The 19,955-nt window shown below is 34.8% G+C and overlaps 8 protein-coding genes across 8 annotated transcripts; 7 read left to right on the top strand and 1 right to left on the bottom strand.

The window, feature by feature from the left end:
• Positions 1–347: 347 nt before the first annotated feature.
• EV154DRAFT_562855 (uncharacterized protein) lies at positions 348–1,996 on the top strand (the record flags this gene model as incomplete). Its single annotated transcript, XM_051605749.1, has 6 exons — positions 348–457; positions 575–1,118; positions 1,288–1,400; positions 1,751–1,797; positions 1,856–1,915; positions 1,974–1,996. The coding sequence occupies 6 exons, from the start codon at positions 348–350 to the stop codon at positions 1,994–1,996; spliced, it is 897 nt and encodes a 298-aa protein (XP_051458409.1).
• A 798-nt stretch (positions 1,997–2,794) lies between these two features.
• On the top strand, positions 2,795–4,443 carry EV154DRAFT_206422 (uncharacterized protein). Its single transcript, XM_051594364.1, has 3 exons — positions 2,795–3,008; positions 3,063–3,134; positions 3,201–4,443. The coding sequence occupies exons 1-3, from the start codon at positions 2,981–2,983 to the stop codon at positions 4,391–4,393; spliced, it is 1,293 nt and encodes a 430-aa protein (XP_051458408.1). The 5' UTR covers positions 2,795–2,980; the 3' UTR covers positions 4,394–4,443.
• Positions 4,444–4,999: 556 nt separating this feature from the next.
• EV154DRAFT_506552 (uncharacterized protein) lies at positions 5,000–6,524 on the top strand. The gene has a single exon (XM_051601296.1). It carries the CDS (start codon positions 5,141–5,143, stop codon positions 6,299–6,301), a length of 1,161 nt encoding a protein of 386 aa, XP_051458407.1. The 5' UTR covers positions 5,000–5,140; the 3' UTR covers positions 6,302–6,524.
• Positions 6,525–7,089: 565 nt separating this feature from the next.
• Positions 7,090–8,403, bottom strand: EV154DRAFT_506550 (uncharacterized protein). Its single transcript, XM_051601295.1, has 2 exons — positions 7,985–8,403; positions 7,090–7,931 (listed from the first exon to the last, which is right to left on the bottom strand). The coding sequence occupies exons 1-2, from the start codon at positions 8,369–8,371 to the stop codon at positions 7,533–7,535; spliced, it is 786 nt and encodes a 261-aa protein (XP_051458406.1). The 5' UTR covers positions 8,372–8,403; the 3' UTR covers positions 7,090–7,532.
• Positions 8,404–10,659: 2,256 nt separating this feature from the next.
• Positions 10,660–12,806, top strand: EV154DRAFT_562851 (26S proteasome non-ATPase regulatory subunit 5; the record flags this gene model as incomplete). The annotated part of the gene is made up of 11 exons (XM_051605748.1): positions 10,660–10,777; positions 10,832–11,001; positions 11,066–11,337; positions 11,395–11,563; positions 11,624–11,779; positions 11,856–11,942; positions 12,011–12,177; positions 12,244–12,299; positions 12,358–12,473; positions 12,534–12,605; positions 12,657–12,806. 11 exons carry the CDS (start codon positions 10,660–10,662, stop codon positions 12,804–12,806), a joined length of 1,533 nt encoding a protein of 510 aa, XP_051458405.1.
• Positions 12,807–13,387: 581 nt separating this feature from the next.
• EV154DRAFT_543474 (kinase-like domain-containing protein) lies at positions 13,388–14,372 on the top strand (the record flags this gene model as incomplete). The annotated part of the gene is made up of 2 exons (XM_051604558.1): positions 13,388–13,705; positions 13,770–14,372. The coding sequence occupies 2 exons, from the start codon at positions 13,388–13,390 to the stop codon at positions 14,370–14,372; spliced, it is 921 nt and encodes a 306-aa protein (XP_051458404.1).
• A 1,155-nt stretch (positions 14,373–15,527) lies between these two features.
• On the top strand, positions 15,528–17,442 carry EV154DRAFT_506545 (pyridoxal phosphate-dependent transferase). Its single transcript, XM_051601294.1, has 7 exons — positions 15,528–15,694; positions 15,745–15,811; positions 15,899–15,970; positions 16,028–16,143; positions 16,204–16,283; positions 16,341–16,598; positions 16,652–17,442. The coding sequence occupies exons 1-7, from the start codon at positions 15,577–15,579 to the stop codon at positions 17,270–17,272; spliced, it is 1,332 nt and encodes a 443-aa protein (XP_051458403.1). The 5' UTR covers positions 15,528–15,576; the 3' UTR covers positions 17,273–17,442.
• A 67-nt stretch (positions 17,443–17,509) lies between these two features.
• EV154DRAFT_551135 (Endomembrane protein 70-domain-containing protein) lies at positions 17,510–19,814 on the top strand (the record flags this gene model as incomplete). Its single annotated transcript, XM_051604962.1, has 11 exons — positions 17,510–17,605; positions 17,665–17,774; positions 17,835–17,901; positions 17,954–18,066; positions 18,144–18,211; positions 18,288–18,573; positions 18,627–18,705; positions 18,770–19,044; positions 19,326–19,409; positions 19,497–19,649; positions 19,724–19,814. The coding sequence occupies exons 1-11, from the start codon at positions 17,603–17,605 to the stop codon at positions 19,812–19,814; spliced, it is 1,329 nt and encodes a 442-aa protein (XP_051458402.1). The 5' UTR covers positions 17,510–17,602.
• Between the last annotated feature and the right edge of the window lie 141 nt (positions 19,815–19,955).

Below are 19,955 nucleotides of genomic sequence, written 5' to 3'. Positions count from 1 at the left end.
TCCAGTAAAAGACACTCCGGTGGAGGTTCTTCACGCGATTTTGCTTGGAATCAGTAAATATTTAGTCGTTGATCTAGTAAAGACAGTATTGAAAAATTAAACCGTAATATTAAACCGACTTTCAGAAACGATTGATCAGTATCAAGAAGGTGGCATGGGCTTGTCAAGAAAATTTACAAGACAGTTGAGACATTGTGGCTCTTTTTTTGGGTAGAGACTTCAAAGTGCTTGTCCAAATTCTTCCTATTGTGCTTATGAAGTATTTTTCGGACGAGACAGTCTTGAGGGATATTACAGCTTTGTTTGTTCATCTCGGAAAGTTATGCTCATTACTTTTTGTAAGGGAGATGAAGGCTGATCTGAACGAATACATAACAACTGTCAAATTGGCTATCAAGGATTTTATCAATGCACTTCACCACTATGATCTGAATCGTAATATTCCTGGTCATAATGCGTATGTAGGAAAAGTCGAAGTTCATTTATTGACACACATTCCGGAAGATATACGTCGATTTGGAACAGTGTTGCAATATAAGACCGAAAAAGGATAAAAGTTTAGCAAGCACATTAGGGAGCATATCACCTACACCAATAAGCTGAATCCTTCCAGGGACGTTGGGCTAAAATTTGCTAAACAATCTATGGTGCGGCATGTTCTTGAAGGCGGTTCGTGGCTGAATAAAGATGGTATCCGGGAAAAAACGACAGAAGATGTGATGTCTTTTATTCAAACTAACGAGTCAATGTTTTACCTCAATCTTTTGGGTGGCTCACGAGAATTTATCGACAATACTGACCCAAATTACAAAAAAATAACAGAAGGCTGCTTGGCTGTATTTAAACGTATTCCCAATAGTAATGATTTACTTAACTCAGGCCATCCGAAATCATTTGCGAGTATCGTTCAATGGTCCAATGTATTGCTAGTAGAACTAAATGAGCGAACTCTAGAAAGAGGCTACCTGCTAGCACAAGTTGACAACACCAAGATGGTGATATCACAAGCTGAACTCGAGGTGGAGGGTGTATTAAATGCTTATAAGCAAGTTGATGATACATTTAGATATCATCAATATTTTCAAATTTGGTTCTTACTGGCCGATCAAAAACATCCAGTAATTAAAAAAAAATTCAAAGAATTTTGTATAAGTTTTCCCTTTTAATCCTTTTAATAAATATGTTTATGTCTATTTTTTTTTTTTTCAATTACACAAAAGTCCCTCGTTATAGGACCCTAAATCTTCAAAGGAAGGTTTATTTTGAAATAACACAAATTACACAAAGTATTTTTATTTGAGCCAATCAACAACACAGAAAAATGCCTATTCTAATTTTAGGCCCTTAAAAATCTACGGTGGTGAATGGAGAGATGATATTCTGGCTGTGTGTTACGGAATGTACTTATTTTTAGGGGCTGTTTGTTTTGTTATGGGATATTATGAGCCTCCTTTTCTATAATTAAATTGAAATGCATAAGGTTTCGCTGACATAATCTGCTTATGCACGTAAAACAGGTTCCGGGTATTACGCCATCGCAATTCTTGCTTAAAACTTTATTTGTTTACATCATAACGTAACAATTCATTAAGTATGCTTTTTTTCCGTAGACTTATGCTTGATGAAGACAGATCATTAAGTTTTTCACTTTATTGAAACATGGTCAGGTTATTGTTTACAGTGCTGACAAAAAACTTTTGCCTGGATAAACTTCTGATGAACCACGCCGAAATCCCTTTTCTTCATTTAGTTTACCTGCACCTGTTAGAATGGCAAGCATTGTACAACAAATATCACGTAAGAGATGCGGCTTTTTATGGTAGATTACAAAGTCTAACACTCGTCAAATACTTAGAAACTTGGTCTATTGCGATGAACCAAGGTTACGAAAAGACTGTTCTTTACAAATTAAAAGGTAAATATATGTTCTGATACACTCCAAAGCCTTGATTCTTAAAACTCAAATGCGATAGATTTCCCTGAGCCAGGTGATTAAGAAGTGTGTAATGGTATTGCTTTTATGAACGATGAAAAGTATGACGAAGCATTTGAATGCTTTGAAAAGTCTTCATCTTACAGTAATGAATATGGGCTACTTTTTGCCGTCATATTTAAATTTATCGCTTATGGTTCTGCGGAAAGGAATCCCCAACAGTCACTAACTTATTAGACGAAGGCATCTTTCTTGTGGAATAATCGTGTTGCACAGTTCCTTATAGGGGCTTTATACATTAATGGAGATAAGTGCATCTACCAAGATGAGAAAGAAGCATTCATCAATAAAGTAATCCAAAACTTAAGGGTCTTGCCAACCAAGGGGGCTCTTCGAAAAACAAGGGTAAGAAAACTTCCAGATAACATCACTGATGCAATTCAAACTAAAAATAAAACGTACCTTTTAATTTAATCATGTTTGTACTTTGGTAATAATTTGATGAGTATTAAATTCTAAAAAGGGATTAAACTTGTATTTTTCGGAAGAGTTGTGTTTTAGGTCCAATAATGAATAAGTAGTTTGAGATGTCATATGGTATGATTTACTCCTGTATTTTTTGTAGTCATACTATATGTGTTCATCACCAGTATGTCTCCTCCCCGCCCAAAAAAAAAAAAAAAAAAAAAAAAAAAAAAAAAAAAAAAAAAAAAAAAAAAAGTCTTGTTATTAATCACCGTGAGAGAATGTATTGTTAGACTTGCAAAAGAAACCGGATTGACTGAGGACGGTTATTACAATACAGTCTTATTGGCAATAAAGATCTGAAAAACCTGATTACTTTCTATCTTGCTTTGAAAAAACAAAAATAAAGTAGGCAGGAAACCCCAGAGGTCATGCTAATATCTCAAAACAAGAAAATCCTGCATACAGGTTATTTGTTTCTGTTTTTTGGGCGTTGGACACAAGAAACTTGATTACTTAAAAATTTGAAACCTGGAAGTAACCAAAGGTGTTTTTGTTTCTTTGATTTACTTGAATTATACAATGACAAGCTTTCGTAAAATCCTAGATGGTAAGCTGAACCCTTTTCAACCTACAACAGAAGTATAACGTATCGATTATTTAGCTAATTTGTCTCGTGCACCGAAACGAGTTTACGAAAAAATTCAGCGTGTAACTGTTCTTTATAAATTAAAAGGTATACTTTGGTCCTTAAACTCTGCTTATAGACTTCCAATTTTTTTTTTCAACTATTATAAAATAGACTTTCCTGAACCAGGTGATCAAGAACTGTGCAAAGGAATTACTTTTATGAATAATGAAAAGTATGATGAGGCTTTAAAATGCTTTGAAAAGGCTTCATCTTACGATAATGAGTATGGACTCCTTTTTGTTGGTATATTCAATTTTATTGCTTATGGATCAGTTAAACGAGATCCACAAAAATCTCTGGCTTATTGGACAAAGGCATCATCTTTATGGAATAACTGCGTTGCACAATATCTTTTAGGATGTTTATATATGTCAGGCGATCTCCATGTCGATGAAAATGTTAAAGAAGGGTTTAGGTGGATGAAATTGGCTGCGAAAAATGGTTGGACCTGTGCTATGTTAACGGTAGCGTTAGTATATGTTGACCACGCTACCATAATGTCTGCCTTAATATTAGAAAAGATAGCTAAAAAGGATGATAATGACAACGAGCCTGTTGAAGATGGTATGCTTTACCTATTTGGAAATAAAGATTTTGTAGTAGAGATGGTAGATGTAGTAGAAGAATTTGAAAGAACAGCAGAAATTCCAGATATGGGAGCTCATGGACCGGTGGAATTTGCTCGTCTTTTTAGTTCTCTTGATAGTGACCCGCGTATGGCAATGAGTTTTTGGGAACAATTGACACATCGAAAATCGACAGCAGTCGTTAAGGCTCAGCGTAGCCTTGCTGGCATGTATTTGCGGGGTAACCGTTATCTTTCTTCTGATCTAGAAAAATCCATATACTGGTTAAAACGAGCTGGAAAAAATGGTTCTGTAAATGCATACACAGAAATCGGATTATTTTTTTTCAATGGAGAAGTTGTGGAAAAAGATTACAAAGAAGCTATGCTTTGGTTTACGAAAGCAGCAGATCTCGGAGACCATTCTGCGTTCTATAAAATCGGAGGGTTCTATCTGTCTGTATTAGGACTAGTGAAAGAAGACATGACTGAAACCTTTGAATACTTCTTAGGAGAAGCTTTAAAATACTGTCCAATGGATTTTTTTTACATTGGGACAATGTATTTTAATGGTTACAAAGGTAAATTTGATATGGATTTGGCTGTAGAATACCATAAAGCGACAATTAAAAACGGTGCTCCCCTATCTCAAGAATCTATAAACGAGATCAAGACAATGAAAACAAAACGAGAGGGTGAACCTTCTGAAGAAGAAGAAAGCAAAAATTGTTCTCCGTAATCATGCTTTGTTTTGCGTACCTTTAAAACTGCTAATAGTTTTGATAATGCACACATATATCATCCAATCTGTTCAGAATAAAAAAAAATTGTGCTAAAACCCGGGAATAAGAAAAGTGACTCAATGTATTTTTTTCTTAATGAGTATAAAAATGAACAATTTTGAAGAGTTATCTGTCAGGTAGTTTAATTGTCTCCGTGTTTTTTTTGAAAATACTGTCTTTCTTCAAAAAGTAGCATAATCGATTAGTTTAACTTTCCATCATCATTAGTCATTCACGACGTATCTAATGTCACCATCCAATATTTTTGTTTTCCTTTTACAATGTTACCCGGAGATTTCAAAGCCTATTTTCTCAATCATGAAGCCAAACTATTACCTCGGAACAAGCATTAGAGGTAAGAAAAATTGTTAATTAATCAATGTAGGACATATTCTATAATGTAGTACATTATTCAAAACGTTTATATGACTGCGTTACCACAGCACACTCTATGCAATTTGAAACTAAGATCCGTTCAATATTTATCTTCGTTAAAAATAGGTTAAGTATCCCGCCCCTTTTTTTTTCTTTTTCTTCTTCTGTCTTTTTATTCTTAAAATGATGCAAATTAAATACAAACTACAGGGTAACTATCATCCGCATGTATCTGTTACATAAAAAAAATTATCGAAACTTAAGTGTCCTGCTTTGGAATAGACTTTCCTGATCCTGGCGACCGTTTTATTCAGAAAGGAATCCATGATATGAATAATGGTAATTTGACAAACGCATTGGATCAGTTCGAAAAAGCATCAGTTTACAACAACGAATACGGTTTGGTTTTTGCTGCAATATTTAACCTTATGGGATTTGGTTTGGCCAAATCTGACGCACGAAAAGCCATTGGTTATTTTAACAGGGCTGCATCAGAATATGAAAACAATGTGGCACAATATATGATGGGTATGATTTATTCTGAAGGAGAAGAAGGCGCTGAAAAAAATTTCAAACTTACTTCGACTTGGCTCAAAAAGGCTGCAAATAATGGGTGGACGAACAGTGCATTGCAACTTGCCCATTCACATCGCACAGGAATGTATGGAAAGAAAGATCGTAATAAGGCCCTTTCTTTTTATGAAAAAGTCGTCAGAGATGATAACACTACAAGTAGACAAATCGCTGATGAAACACCTTGTTTGTTTGGAAATTTGAATTTTGAAGTGGATCTAAGCCAAATACCTTTTAAGCTTATGGAAAGCTTAAAAAAAGCTACAGCCATTGGCCCAATTTCTCCAGTTTTATTTTCTAAAGAAATGCAACATGTTTCTGATCAAGAGAAAAAACTCTTTCAACAGCTCGTGTTTTGGGATACAATGATCATTGGAAAGAAAAGACAGTACTCATTTGCCTATTATGGTATCGCGGCATTGCATCTAGGATCGGATAATACAAATCCGGCGTTTAGCCCAGAAAAGGGAGTATATTGGTTAGAGAAGTCTGCAGAAAAAGGCAATTATATCGCCTGTGCTACTCTTGGAAATATTTATGAGCAAGGAATGGTCGAAAGAAAAAGTTATACCAAAGCAATTGAATGGTACCTTAAAGCATTAGAATTAGGTGGAGGTATAGACTTGCTATTAAATATTGCAGACATATGTTGTAATAGATATGATATGGAATATGATTACCAGCTTGCTTTAACATGTTTTTTGACCTACAATGAAAGCATGAAAGAAAGTAATATAGATTTTAACATAGCATTACTATATGAGATAGGAGGACATGGGCTTATACAAGATAAATCGAAGGCAAAGTCCATTTACACGAAGTTAGCTCTCAGCGGACATCCTGAAGCCACTGAAAAGCTACAAACTTTGAATAAAGAAGAAAACCAATCTCAGAGATGGACAATATTTAAGTCATAAGCGAATCGCACAGTTCCCATGCAGTGATAAAAACCAACTATAAATAAATGCAGCGACCGATGACGATTGACTTTAAATTTTGAGTGTACAGTTTGTATAAAAGATGCTTCCTAAAATAATGTTCCATCGTTCAATACTTTCAACTGACACTAATAAAAAAATATATCAATGACTTGCATGAGGTCAAGTTGATATCTTGTTTACTATTTTAATAGTGGAAAAATTGATATTGAAAGCAGTGAGATCACAATATTAAAATATAAGTCAAGATGTAAAGTACATGTTTAAATGATGTGATGAAAGTTATATTAGTCCAAAAAATGTGCTGTCAGATATGTCGTAATAAATAAATAATGATTTTAAAAAAAGAGTCAATATGTTGAATGTCTAAATAAAGTGCCATAAAGAACGCTGTTGTGCTACGATCAGGCATACGGTGACTGATCACTGTTGTTGTATTTTCCGAAAAGCATTCTTTTATGAAACAGATTATTAATGATTCAGTTCCACTTGACACTCCTGGTACTACGCACGCAATCGCACTCAGAGATAAAGACACGAGTTTTTAAGAGAATATTATGTAAAGCAACTGTCTCCTCCAACCTTTTATTCAGACAGTATGAAGAAGTGAAGCGACATAAAATACTGGAAATGATAGGAAACTTTTTTTCCCCGGCGAAATCAGCAATAATCGGATGTCGTGTCAGTTCCTGGGGTCAATGTAAGTTTATGGTAATAAAGCCCAATCATGACAGCATGTTAAATGAAGACAATATTAAGATAAATTAGTTGGTGATATAAATAAAATTTGCTCATTAAAAAGAATATTTTTATTTTTGTTAACTATAGTTCCTTACAGGTTGTGCGACGAGACCGGATTTAGTTAAAAGATATTTTTCAAAATTTAATTTATGACAGCAAAATAAGAAATTAAACTGGATTTCATTACTGTCATACAAAAAGTCGCGATTTCCTGAAGAGGCATCGCTTTTTGTAGATCAAACTGCTACTGTCTATGTTCAAACTATCCTGTTAGAAAAATTCAAGTCTTTATTCTGGATAAATGCCTTGTTGCTAATAAATATTTCTCCTACCGCCAGCGGTATATTATGTTTGTGGCTGATGGAAGAGGCAAGTTTTTACTTCTTGCCCTTGCTGGTTTTTGTTGACATTAAGTTACAAAAGAGCAACATAATCTCAGTGTGAGTTACTTATGATGATGATAATGCTATCAGTGGCACATTTTCTTTGAGATATGAGTTTCTATGGATATGGAATTGCGTCTTGTTATTAACCAGAAATCGTTTGTGTGTGGTGTTTTATGATTTTTGCGATTGGAAGATAAAAGTCTATCCATTTGGCCGTTGCCTATGCTGTGTCTCTTTGGGTTTGAAATAAGTCTTTCAGTAGATGGTATCGGCGATGGGAGTGCGTTCTCATACTGCTGGATCTTATGTTTTACCGGTCGACGAGTCCTAAACGGATACGGGAGCGAGTCTATTATAGAGTCGGGAGGCGGATCTATATAGTTTCGTGTTACTGTGGGTAATGGTATATAATCATCTTCGATGATTTCGGGCCTTTGCGTAAACGGCGAATACAGTGTAGAGTAGTCGTTATTACTATTTAACTATTGCAAGTTGATTTAATAAATTAAGCGATAACAAATCAATTCGTACATACTTTTAATTTGGTCTTTTGAGATACTTGATAGTTGTTCGATAATAAACTTTTTCTGTTACTTGGATCAATTTTTACATCGTGATCATTCTTTTCTTGTACTTTAATAGCCAGATGGACTAATGGATCATCATTTTGTTTTTGCTGGAAGTACAATGTATCCAAAGATTTTTTCTTTTGAAGTTGAGTTTTTCTTCTGGATTTCTTTAAGATCGATCGTTGTCTGTAGGTCAGCACTGGTGCTTGTTCATCGTCACTGTAATCAGATAGCAGACTTTCATCGCTATTCGTATTGCTTAGTGATATTGACCTTTGATGGTCCAAGATTGATTTTTTGGATGAAGAAGATTTTGAAATCTTTATAAAATAAAATTTTTTGATAAAATCCATGAGAAGAAGAAAATAAAAAGAAAAGGGTAAAAGGGGAAAAAAATAAATTCAGATTTTATAATGTATTTATCTTTTATGTACAAGCCAATGTAGCACCATCTACTTTAACGAGTTATTATTGCCCTTTTTAATACTTTTTAAAATCATTATGAAATGGCCATTTTATCAAAAAAAGGTTAGAAACTATTTGATTGGCCCCTCAAGGGTAGTAGGAGTTTTGTATTACACGAACTTGTGCAACAATGCTATCTTCAACACCCAATTGATAATGACACAATAAGAAAATGTGCCCTCTATCTAAATAAATATAGAAATAGCGTATTTTTAGGCTTTTTTTCATCATCGTACTGAAATATAGAAATACAAACAAGAATTTACACCTCATGCTTCCTGTTATAATCAAGATCTTTTTTTTTAATTTTTTTGGCAAACACAAGTAGGTCATTATACTTTACACGCTAGTCATGTATTTATTACACCGCACAATAATACACTGGTTATCGGATTCCGCTGTTTTATTTGCATCTGATAAACAAATTTTCTTTTACCTGTCATCAAAAATAAAAATATTCTTGATTCTAAACAGCTGTCGGTGTCCGATCCAGCAAAAAGGTGGGTAAAATAAGCAGACTTAAGCCTAACTTAGTCGTACTTACCATAATAATATACATCCCATAAATACATGTCCGTGTGTCTAAGTTTCTTGATAATCTCGGATTTTTAGATGAAGGAGACCGGGATACTTTCAGCTTTGTTATTAAATATATAATTCGAGCGATTATTACATGAGGTTGCGTGACAATTGCTTGATATATTTGCAAGAAATATGCTTTATTTTAGACGTTAGTTACTTAGTATGTTTATGTATTTGAGTACCTCTGATGCTTGCAATAGTTATTGAGGTTCTTTAAGCATGGGTACATACAGGAAACAAAGTAGCTGATTGAGAAAACAAAGAATATCATCGATAAAACTTCTTGTTGCTTCGATAGTTACAAGTACCATTGGCAAATAATTTATGCAAGTGATTCTGTAAAATGCATGTCAGGAATCTTCGGCAACGATGTTGTTAAATGCAGCCGAAAAACAAAATCGTGTGATGCTTTACTGTATACCTTTTCAGAGCACGTTGCTAATATTACTATTGAACATCTTTACAGCTACTATATATAAAGAATAAACCTCCTTTTAAAGTTTATTAGATTAAAACTATTAAAGTTGTCATAGTGTGTTGTCATATTTAGAAGTTATCATGGTCAGCTACGTATAAGCACGCATAATTTGATTCTGAATAGAACTAACGTCCTTGATATTGAATCTGTTCGTTTTTTGAACCTATTGAAGTGACAGTACTGTTATTTTGATTTTGATGTCTCGCTACTGACAATAAAACAATCACCAATTGTTTCGCATTATTTACAAGCTTACAAACTAATGTTTTTTTAACAATTCGCCCCCTTCTTACTGCAACGGATAAAAGGATAGGGTTGGCCCATGAGTTTTAAAATAGACCCCATCATCTAATTTACCACTTTAGAGGAAATACTGTGATAAAAGCTGGTATTAATGTTGATAAGAGCTTGTATTGTTGCTGTAATTGATAAATCAATTAGATATCTAATATGATGCTCTCCAAAATACATTGCGACGCTGACGTACAAGTTTTTCTGTATTTTATAACAAATACTAATCAGTGTGAACTTGCAACAGGTTTATAATGAGCTGCACATTTAGTGTGGGAAAATCCGGTACTCATGAATAACTTATGGTATCAAAAGAATGCTGACCACGTTACTGTGTAAGCCATCATCCGTTTAATGCATCTCATGCGACCCTTTATTTTGGTACATCCAAAGCTTAAAAATGATTACAACTTGACATTAAAAAAAGTATTGTCACTAGAGTTCATGTAAAGAATTTTCCCTAATTTGGGCAATAGCGGTATCAGATGAAAGAACCTACCTATGCATAGAATAGATGTCCCGAGGGCTATATGATACATGGAAGGTAAAATGTACATCAGGTATGTAGCTTGGATGTGAACAAAAAATTAACAATCGAGATGATTACTAATACCGGTCTAATTTACAACAAACTGAGGATTCATACATAGCAGCAGCTTACTATAGATAATTGTGTGTGTCTTATTAACACATATTCGCGATAAATCATCAACTACAGAAAGTCGTTTAATCGTAATGCGCTTGTCTGGATTTGAAGTATGATTAAGGCTCTGCCCACCCCTATTTTTTTTTTTCTTGTTCTTTCTTCAAACTACGCGTTTTAACATGTCTCCAGCTCCAGTAAACCCACTTGTTCAAGTTTCCAAAGTACTTCAACCAAATGCTACCGTTCCTTTGCCCGAGAAGGTGGCTGTTCTCCAAACATTTGCAACCACTTTGCAAGGTAAAAAAAATATACTTTGAATCGGTGAGAGGAAACGTGCTGACATGATTATAGGTAATCTTCCCATGGAAAGATCTGTTCAGATCTTGTCCGCTGTCCCTTTAGGTCTCTTTTATCATGGATTCTCTGTTGAAGATGATAAATTAACTGCTGTTTTATGTGAATTGATTCAAAAGATTTTGTCCCCTTTTACTTTTGAGCATGTCATGTCTGAAGAGAATAAGGTGCAATAAGTAACAAAAAAAGAAAAAATGCTTTTGCTGACTAACACACTTACAAAAAAAAAAGCCCTTTTTACTGCAAGGACTGACACATTTTACACCAGAAATTCGTTATTTGTCTATCCAACAAGTGTTTAAATGTTTATCTTCTGACGCTTCCGTAGCTATGATGGTGGAATCCGATGTATTTCCCTTAATTTTAGTTTCAATTGCTTTCCAAGATACCCGAACCGCCAACAAAGCCAGCGAATTACTTTACAAGATGTCATCGATGCCTTCTGGATTAGAGGCATTTTTTGGACCCACCTGCACCATGATGTTAAAGCAACTATTAAGCGTGTAAGGAATTTTTCGTAGAGGAAGAGAAATTGAAATTGACTTCTTTTTTTCAATTAGAAATGGAACTATCAGTTTCCGAGTGTACGATTTAATCATCAAAGTAGCCACCTTATCTGACGAAACTTTTAAGAAAAGTGAAGATTCGGGACTTCTGTTAGAGTTTACCAAGGAACTTCAATCGAAGGATTTGTTGGTCAAGATTAATGCAATTGAATTATTAAACGAGGTAATACAGAAAAAAATAAGGGTATACAAAGCTCAGGACGCTTATTAGGATTTCATATAGATTGCAACTACTCCAGCCGGTCTAGTCTTTTTGGAAAAAGCAGATCTTTTGGAATCTATTTCGGCTGTTTTAGATAATCCTAATGATAACGATGTGGTTGTAGCATTAGTTAAATGTGCTGTCATTAAATTCTTTGGAAATCTCGGTGAGAATAAGGTTGGTTTTCTGTATCTTATTTTATACAACGTTCTATTGTCTCGCCCAAGAAAACTAACTAAATAGGAACAATTAGACAATCCAATTTGAACCAATGTCAGTCAAGTATCATATCTTGGAAAGACTTGAGAAATGTCTCGATAGTACAGAAACAGAGATTTTGGTATATAAAAGAAAATCCTAAATGCGTGAGAAATATTAATACTTATTTTTTGTTTATGCCGATAATAGATGGTTACGGTTTCTTCAGTTGGTTTGATCGGTTCACACCTTGCTGGTCTTGAACAAATTTCAAATCAACAAAGTTTGTTGGAAAAGTTTTTTGAAATTTACGAATCTTCCGTGGGTCCAATTAAGGGAGTTTTCCTTCAAAGTCTTTCCAAATTGATCTCTGTCAGGTAAAAAGAGAGATAAGCAGTGTATCTCGATTATAATAATCATCTCCTATATTTTTGTTTGTTTAGAGGGGACAATGAGCATGTAGAGAAATTGACATTGGATATCTTTAAACGTATCCAAGGTAACAAAGAATATTTATAAATGATATGTATTGTGTAAATTGATTATGTTCTTTTAAGGTCGCCCTTCTACATTAACAAGTTTAATCAAGGAGGCTAAACAGCCTGAAGAGAGTGTTCGTGTTGCATCTTTTGCACTTATGCAAGCTATTGCATATCATGCCTGGGGTAGTCAGGTAATAACATAATAAAATGGGGAAAAAGCAATAAAATAATAAATATATTTGTTTATATAGTTGATGGCGCAATCAAACGAATTTATGAACTATATTTTGAATAGGTCAACAGAATATACAGAACAAGGACAGGTAATTTTTTTAACTATAACAATTTATATTCTGCTTACCTATTTCTATTAGACATGGAAATATGCCATCATTCAAACTTTAGCCTCCGCACCTGATGCATCGCATATATTTAAAGAGTACTATGCTCAACTTGTTGTATACATTCGTCAAGGTGCTTATTTCAGACCTTTAGAGGCAATTGCAGCTGTTGAAAGTAGCTAAAGACTCTTCCGCGAGCCTCCTTTCTGATTTTCGTGTTCCCCCCACCCTTTCTCCTATTAAAAGATAACTCACACACAAAAAGGAATAAAATCAAAAAGAAATTTCTCCGAGAAACATGAAAAACACAAACTCATTATTGATCTGGAGGCTTTAAAGAAGGGGATTGGGGGGAGAGAGTGGGGGTCATAATAGAATCACAAGCTCTTTTCTAAACTTTTTATTTATAAGTTCTTCTTGTCTTTCTCTTTTTCCTCCTCTTTCCATCCCTTTTTTTTATTATTTATTACTACTATTACTGGCAACAGTTTTTGATTAAATTTTACTTTCTCTTCTTTCTCCCATAACACATTCTTTGTATCATATATATGAAGGATTCATTTCTGCTCGAATTTCCGTCGCTATCGTCCTTGACTATCACGTCTAAAAATGACCCAGTGTTTCTAAAAGATCATTCGTATTCAACCACAACAATTGTTACGACAGAAACTGAAAAGGAATATTTCGATCATGCAGAGCCCAAAACAAGGCATAAGAAAAAGAGATCTATTGCTGAGCAATTCAAAATATTTCTAGTCAACAACATGAAGCCTAATCAACATAAACACCATTATCACCACCCTCGTCTCTTAAGTCATTACGGTGAGCTTCAACGCCGACAAATCGGAACAGGTGCATCCGCCACGGTGCGACTGACATATCAGAAACAGGCCAATGGGAAAATGCGTGTATATGCAATTAAAGCATTCCGAAAAAGAAAGGCGAGAGAAACCGAAGCTAGTTTTATGAAAAAACTGATTAGTGAATTCTGTATCTCTTCTACTTTGGACCATATTAACATTGTCAAGACAGTGGATTTAGTCGTGGACGATAAGAATAGATATTGTACTGTCATGGAATATGTAAGTCTCTCTAATTATAAACTCATTTACACATACTCAAAAAAAAAACCCCTTCTCTTTCTAGTGTTCAGGGGGTGACCTTTATTCGTATATCAAGGAAGGTAGGCTATCATCATGTCAAGATGAGGCGAATGGCTATTTTAAGCAACTCTTAAACGGTCTTTCCTATCTTCATAATTTGGGCGTTGCACATCGAGATATCAAACCCGAAAACTTACTGCTGATCAAACAAAAGAATAATGGGATACTATTAAAGATTTCTGATTTCGGAGAAGCTGATGTATTTCGTGAGGCGTGGCAAGAAACCAGTAGGCTTTCCGATGGTTTGTGTGGGTCTACACCTTATATTGCACCAGAAGTCTTCTTATGCTCCAAGCAAGGGTATAGGGCCAGTCAAGCTGATGTCTGGTCGGCTGCTGTGGTGTACTTTTCCATGCGATTAAATGGCGTACCATTTTATTCGGCGCAGCAATCGGATTCAAATTATAGATTGTATCAACGCCATTATACAAAGTCTTCGTATCCTGCTTTCCAATCTTTTGATGAAGAAAGCAAATCGATGATGTATGCAATGTTGAACCCTGACCCGGAGATGAGGTTTACCATTCAAGATGTATTAAAACTGACCTGGTTAGCCGAAGTGAAGCCGCCAACGTGTTTATTGTAATAACCCTCCCCCTCAACTTAATAAAATCCCCACCCCCAATTATACGCTCTATTATTGTAATACAATTATTTTTTTCAAACTTAAACATGTGTAAAATATAACTGTATTACTCAATGCCGCTATTCACTGCTATAAAACGACAAGTTTGCTTACCAGCAGGTCGTATTTTAAGATATATTGACCTTTTCATAAAACAAATCAGTCCCAAATAATATTAGTAGCCCCAAAGATGATATTTGCGAAAGTTAGGATATGATCAAGCTTTGACGGATCAGTTTTTAAAAAGGCGATGGTAGCATTTATTGAGCACTGTAGCACGGATTCACACATTCTAACCTAACAATTTATTTTGATAGCTGTAGTCATTGCCATTGTTTAAAAGGTATTTCTTCTTCTTTAAAATATATAAAGTATGTGGTCAGCTATTATCAAGTTCTTTTTGATGTTAGTATGACAACTTCTTGTTGTCAGTTTATTATATCAATTGACCAAATGTGTGCAGGTTTAAAACAGGAAAGCGTCTGAAGATGATAATTAACCTTAGGTTGTAGAAATACTAGTCTCCAGACTTTTTTTATATAAAAGTAAAAAAAAAAAAAAAAATGAGCCAAAGTGCACCAAATCAAACGGAACTACCAAGATTGGTATCATTAACATCTTGCATGAGTAAGGTATGTTGCTTTTGTCGGGTACTTTCTCGTAGGGGTAGAAATTGTGTTCAAGTATTAAAGGTCCCATTTGATTCTCTTCTTTTATTGAACAGAGTGAAACAAATATCAAATTTTGTATTTCATATTCAAGGACGGGATAGAATGGAAAAGTTTCCTTGGTCAATAGCAGTTATTCTTCACTCTAGAGTTCTTGTATAAATAGAACTAGTTAAACATCTAGCTTCAGGTAGGTACCTGTAAATGGAATCCATTTTCTCGGACAGCTCCATCGGCCATCGTTACACAAACCAGTCATCACTTTCCCTAAAGCTTTTATGTCTGTGTCATGTTTTGTCATTGAATAAAGTTCACAACCGATTTAGCGCAAGAAAATCGCGTTAAAAACCATGCACGCATTGTACAATGATGCGATACAAACCCAAAAAAACACAAACCGAAATATTATAATCCTATTGGTTTATGATGGTCTAATCAACCTGGGTTGAAAATTTCAATCTCTTTTTTTTTTTTTAACCTTTTTTTTTTTTTTCGAAATGATTTACAAAAGATTCCTATCTTTTCCTGTTTTACGTCAAAAGTCATTTTTTACTACAATGGCTACTGCAAAACAAATCAAACCCGCTGAACGTGTTTCTCACTTTAGCAGAGATGGTAATGCATTCCCCACGATGAATGCTCCTTTTTCTAACTCATTTATTTAGTCTGGTCGATTTTCACCCCTCTTGCTTTAGAAACAAAGGCTATCAATTTGGGTCAAGGCTATATGAAGTAAAGCAAAAAAAATAAAAAACAAAAAATAAAAAATAAAAAAAAATTAGGAATTTTTGGTCTAGTCTGTAACATTGTTTTTTATAGCTTTGCTCCTCCTGCTATTGTTCAAAACGCTGCTAAAGAAGCTATTGATGTTATCGAGGCCAACCAATATAGGTACGATTTTATTTTATTTCTTTTCCCAACATGAGTGGCTAAATATCTCTACTCCAGTCATCCTCGTGGTCGCGCTAGATTAAGAAATGCTTTAGCCGCGTCATATAGCCAACAATTCGAGCGTCAATTAGATCCTGAAACTGAAATTCTGGTTACTGCAGGTGCAAACGAAGGTAACAACAAAACAAATACAAATACATGCACAATGATTTAATCGGGGCTTGTTTGCGCAGGTATGTTTGCTACGTTTGCTGGATTTTTAGATAAAGGTGATGAAGTCATTTGTATGGAACCCTTTTTCGACCAATATATTGTAAGTGTGTTTGTGTGTGTGTGTAATGAAAGAAAAAGGATCTAAAATCATATATAGCCCAATATTACCATGAATGGCGGTAAGCCAGTTTATGTTCCTCTTAGACCTCCTACCGATGCAGCCGATCGTGTTATTTCATCTCATGAATGGACTTTGGATATTGATGAATTGAAATCTAAGATTACATCCAAGACAAAAATGATTGTCATTAATACTCCCCATAATCCCATCGGTAAGGTATTTGATGAGGATGAACTTCGTGCAATCGGTCGTGTTGCAGAAGAGCATAACTTGATCATTTTATCCGATGAAGTTGTAAGTTTGTGTAAAGAGGAATTTGTATCAAAAGAGATTAACTATTTATATAGTATGATCGTCTTTATTATCCACCTCTCAACAAATTTCCTCGTGTTGCCAACATTGATAATTTATGGGAGCGTACGATTTCCGTAGGATCAGGAGGAAAGAGTTTTGCCGCAACTGGATGGAGAGTGGGATGGTTAATTGGCCCTGAACATTTGATTAAACATGCCTTTGCGGCTCAAACTCGTGTTGTATTCTGTGTGAATTCTCCATGTCAAGAAGCAGTGGCTGCCGGTATCGAAGCTTCTCTCGAAAAGCCCGTGTTCCAGGATCAGATTGATCAATATACGCATAAGCGTTCCATCTTGTCCAAATTGTTTGATGAGTTAAAATTACCTTATACTTTACCCGAAGGTGCCTATTATCTTTTGGTCAATACCAGCAAAATTCAAATCCCCAAAGATTTCGAATTCCCTGAAATCTTGGAAGATCGTGGCGATGATTTCAAAATGTGCTACTGGTTAACCAAACACATTGGTGTCTGCGCTATTCCCCCTTCCGAATTTTATGCTAAAGAGCATTGGCCTATGGCTGCTGACTTTGCTCGTTTTGCTTTTTGTAAAACCGATGAAGTTTTAGAACAAGCCGTCGAACGTTTGAAGGCATTGAAAACCTATATTGCTTAGAAACCCCCCTTTTTTATATACATTTGAAAGGAGCTAAACATTTAAAAATTAAAATTTTGAAGGGGAGGGCGATTGTTCTTTCTTCGAATGTTATTCTTCATTTTGCTTGCTTTTTGTTCACACGTGAATGCTCTCATTCCAAATAAAACTCCACTCTTGTTTCATATCAATAGCACCATCCCGCTGGCTGTACATAAGATATGGTCTGAAAAGAGTACATTATCTTACGCTTATAATGAGCTGCCGTTTTCTTGTAAATCTTATAAAAACCAATTCACCAATCCGCGTTGGTATGACTTAGACAACCGTCCACGGATAACTAGTAATATCATGGTAATATAACACACCAACAGTAAAGCCAATAAAGTATTGAAAGTGGCACAAAAAATTAGTTAACGTTAGGCCGCAATACGACATGTAATGCACTGTGCTCCGTAAATTTAAACAAGAAGGAATTAAATTTTGCAAAAGCATTAGTCCAAATGGATTATCAAATGGAATGGTACACTCCTAAATTATAATTAACTCGTGTGCACTCACATTTCTTACTTTGTTTTTTTAGGATAATGCCCGCCACATCAGCGAGTAAAAGTCCTGCTGCTTTCTTTGATCTTGGTTACTATGATACAGTAGGTGAACAAGGGATTCAACAGAATAAGTATATAATTATGTGCTGCGTAGGATAGTCAAACAGCGCGTCTTTACAATCATTTTGATATACGCTTGTCGTATACAAGCAGTACAAAATCCCCGAAAAACAAATACATTGTTGGATTCCAAGTACAGCCATTAATGTAAGTTCTAACTAGACTAGGAACACATATTGTTTTGATTTACTAGCATATTATTAGCAATTCGAATTGTCTTAAAGCAAATACGAAGGGGAAAGAGAATTTAAATGCAACAATACATTATACTTATTCCGTTACTTGGGAAGAGGTGCGAAATAGCACTTTTCACATCTATTGGACACCTATTCTGAATTCAATTGCGTGTACGTTAATGTTTACTGCAGTCATTGGTCTTATGTTAATACGCCTGATGCGTCGAGATACCAATATTCGTAATCGAATCAATAATGAGGAGTTATCAAACGATCACGAAGGATGGAAATACATGTACGGCGATATGTTTCAACCACCTAGTCCATCCATGTGGTTGGGGCCTCTATTAGGATCGGGGATCCAACTCATCAATATGACCTTTTTTTCCTTGTTTTTAGTACCTTTGTTAGGCTTTCTTGATCCAGCTTACCAAGAGGGTCTAGTTTCGTATGGGATATCTCTCTGTTTTCTATCGGGGTAGGAACAACTTTAATCGTTCCAATTTTTTCCATGACTAAATTGTATCATAGTCTGTTTTCTGGGTATATCAGTACACTAACCCACAATTTATTGGGCGTAAAAACAAGGTGGATAACTAATGCCTTTGTGGTAATACAGACATGTTTTCACTTTCAGGACACTAGAAACGTAACCCACATCTATCATAAATTAGACTCTTTTCTTTGTACCAACCATAATCTTTTTAATGATTTTCGTTATCAACATGGCTGCTTTGTATGAAAGCTCTTTGTTTGCCATATCAAGATCTTCCTTAATCTACATGATTATGTTATGGTTTTTGATATCGACACCACTTGTATTTTTAGGCGCTTATGTATGCGAAAAAAATTACCGGCAGCATAAAATTAGCCATGATTCCTCAGTTCTGATAAGCCAAATTCCTAAACAGAGAACGGGCCATCTCTGGTATTTTCAACCCATGTTCAGGTATGTCACAATTAGATACTTACAATTAATTTGCGCTTACAAGAGCATAGATGTATTTTTGGTGGCATTATATCATTCAGTGCACTTTATGTTGACATGTTTTATGTCATTCAATCAGTATGGACTGAAAAATATTATTACGTATATGCAATTTTACTCGTTGTACTTTCTATTTCAGGAATGATCATGTCTATTACATCCATAGCAGTTACTCATCTTGATTTTTATTATGAGGTATATATATTGTTATAATATTTAATTCGGATTAAATGTCTTAATAGGGATCCCTTTTTTTGCCTTCAGGATTATAAGTGGTGGTGGAAATCATTCTATATATCATTTGTATCGTCGGTTTGTGTGTTCATGTGAGTAAAATATACAGTGGAACTAAAAACAAAATACTTACATCCTAATTTTTTTAGACATATGATATATCATTATTATACAAATAGTGGCCTTGTGATTACAGTACCCACAGTGATATATCTAGGATATTCGTTTATAACATGTGCCATTTACGGCCTTTGCATGGGAACTATCGGGTTTTTTTCATCATATTGTTATGTTCGCAATATATATGCATCAATCAAAGTGGGTTTCGAAAAGTATACATAAGATGTTGGGAGCTAACCCTTTTTCCATAGATTGAATAAATAATGCTTCTGGCTGCTCATAATAGATTATCTTTCTCAGCTAATATAGAGATTGTGTTAGCCGCATACCAGGTTTACACCAATTGGCATAAATGCTATGTATCTAGCATTGATTAGTTTTCAAATTTTGATACATTTTTGTTTTGCAGAACAATAAAAAAATTGCTTTGGTCTAATCGGACCAAAAATTATACCCATTATAACCAATATAGTTTAAAAATACGCTCCGTCAATTGCTAAGACCATAGAGTATTACAT

Source organism: Mucor mucedo, assembly GCF_025094135.1.
Source record: "Mucor mucedo strain NRRL 3635 chromosome Unknown EV154scaffold_38, whole genome shotgun sequence".
In the NCBI taxonomy this organism is placed as follows: Eukaryota; Fungi; Mucoromycota; class Mucoromycetes; order Mucorales; family Mucoraceae; genus Mucor; species Mucor mucedo.
This window is presented reverse-complemented; position numbering and strand designations above follow the sequence as displayed.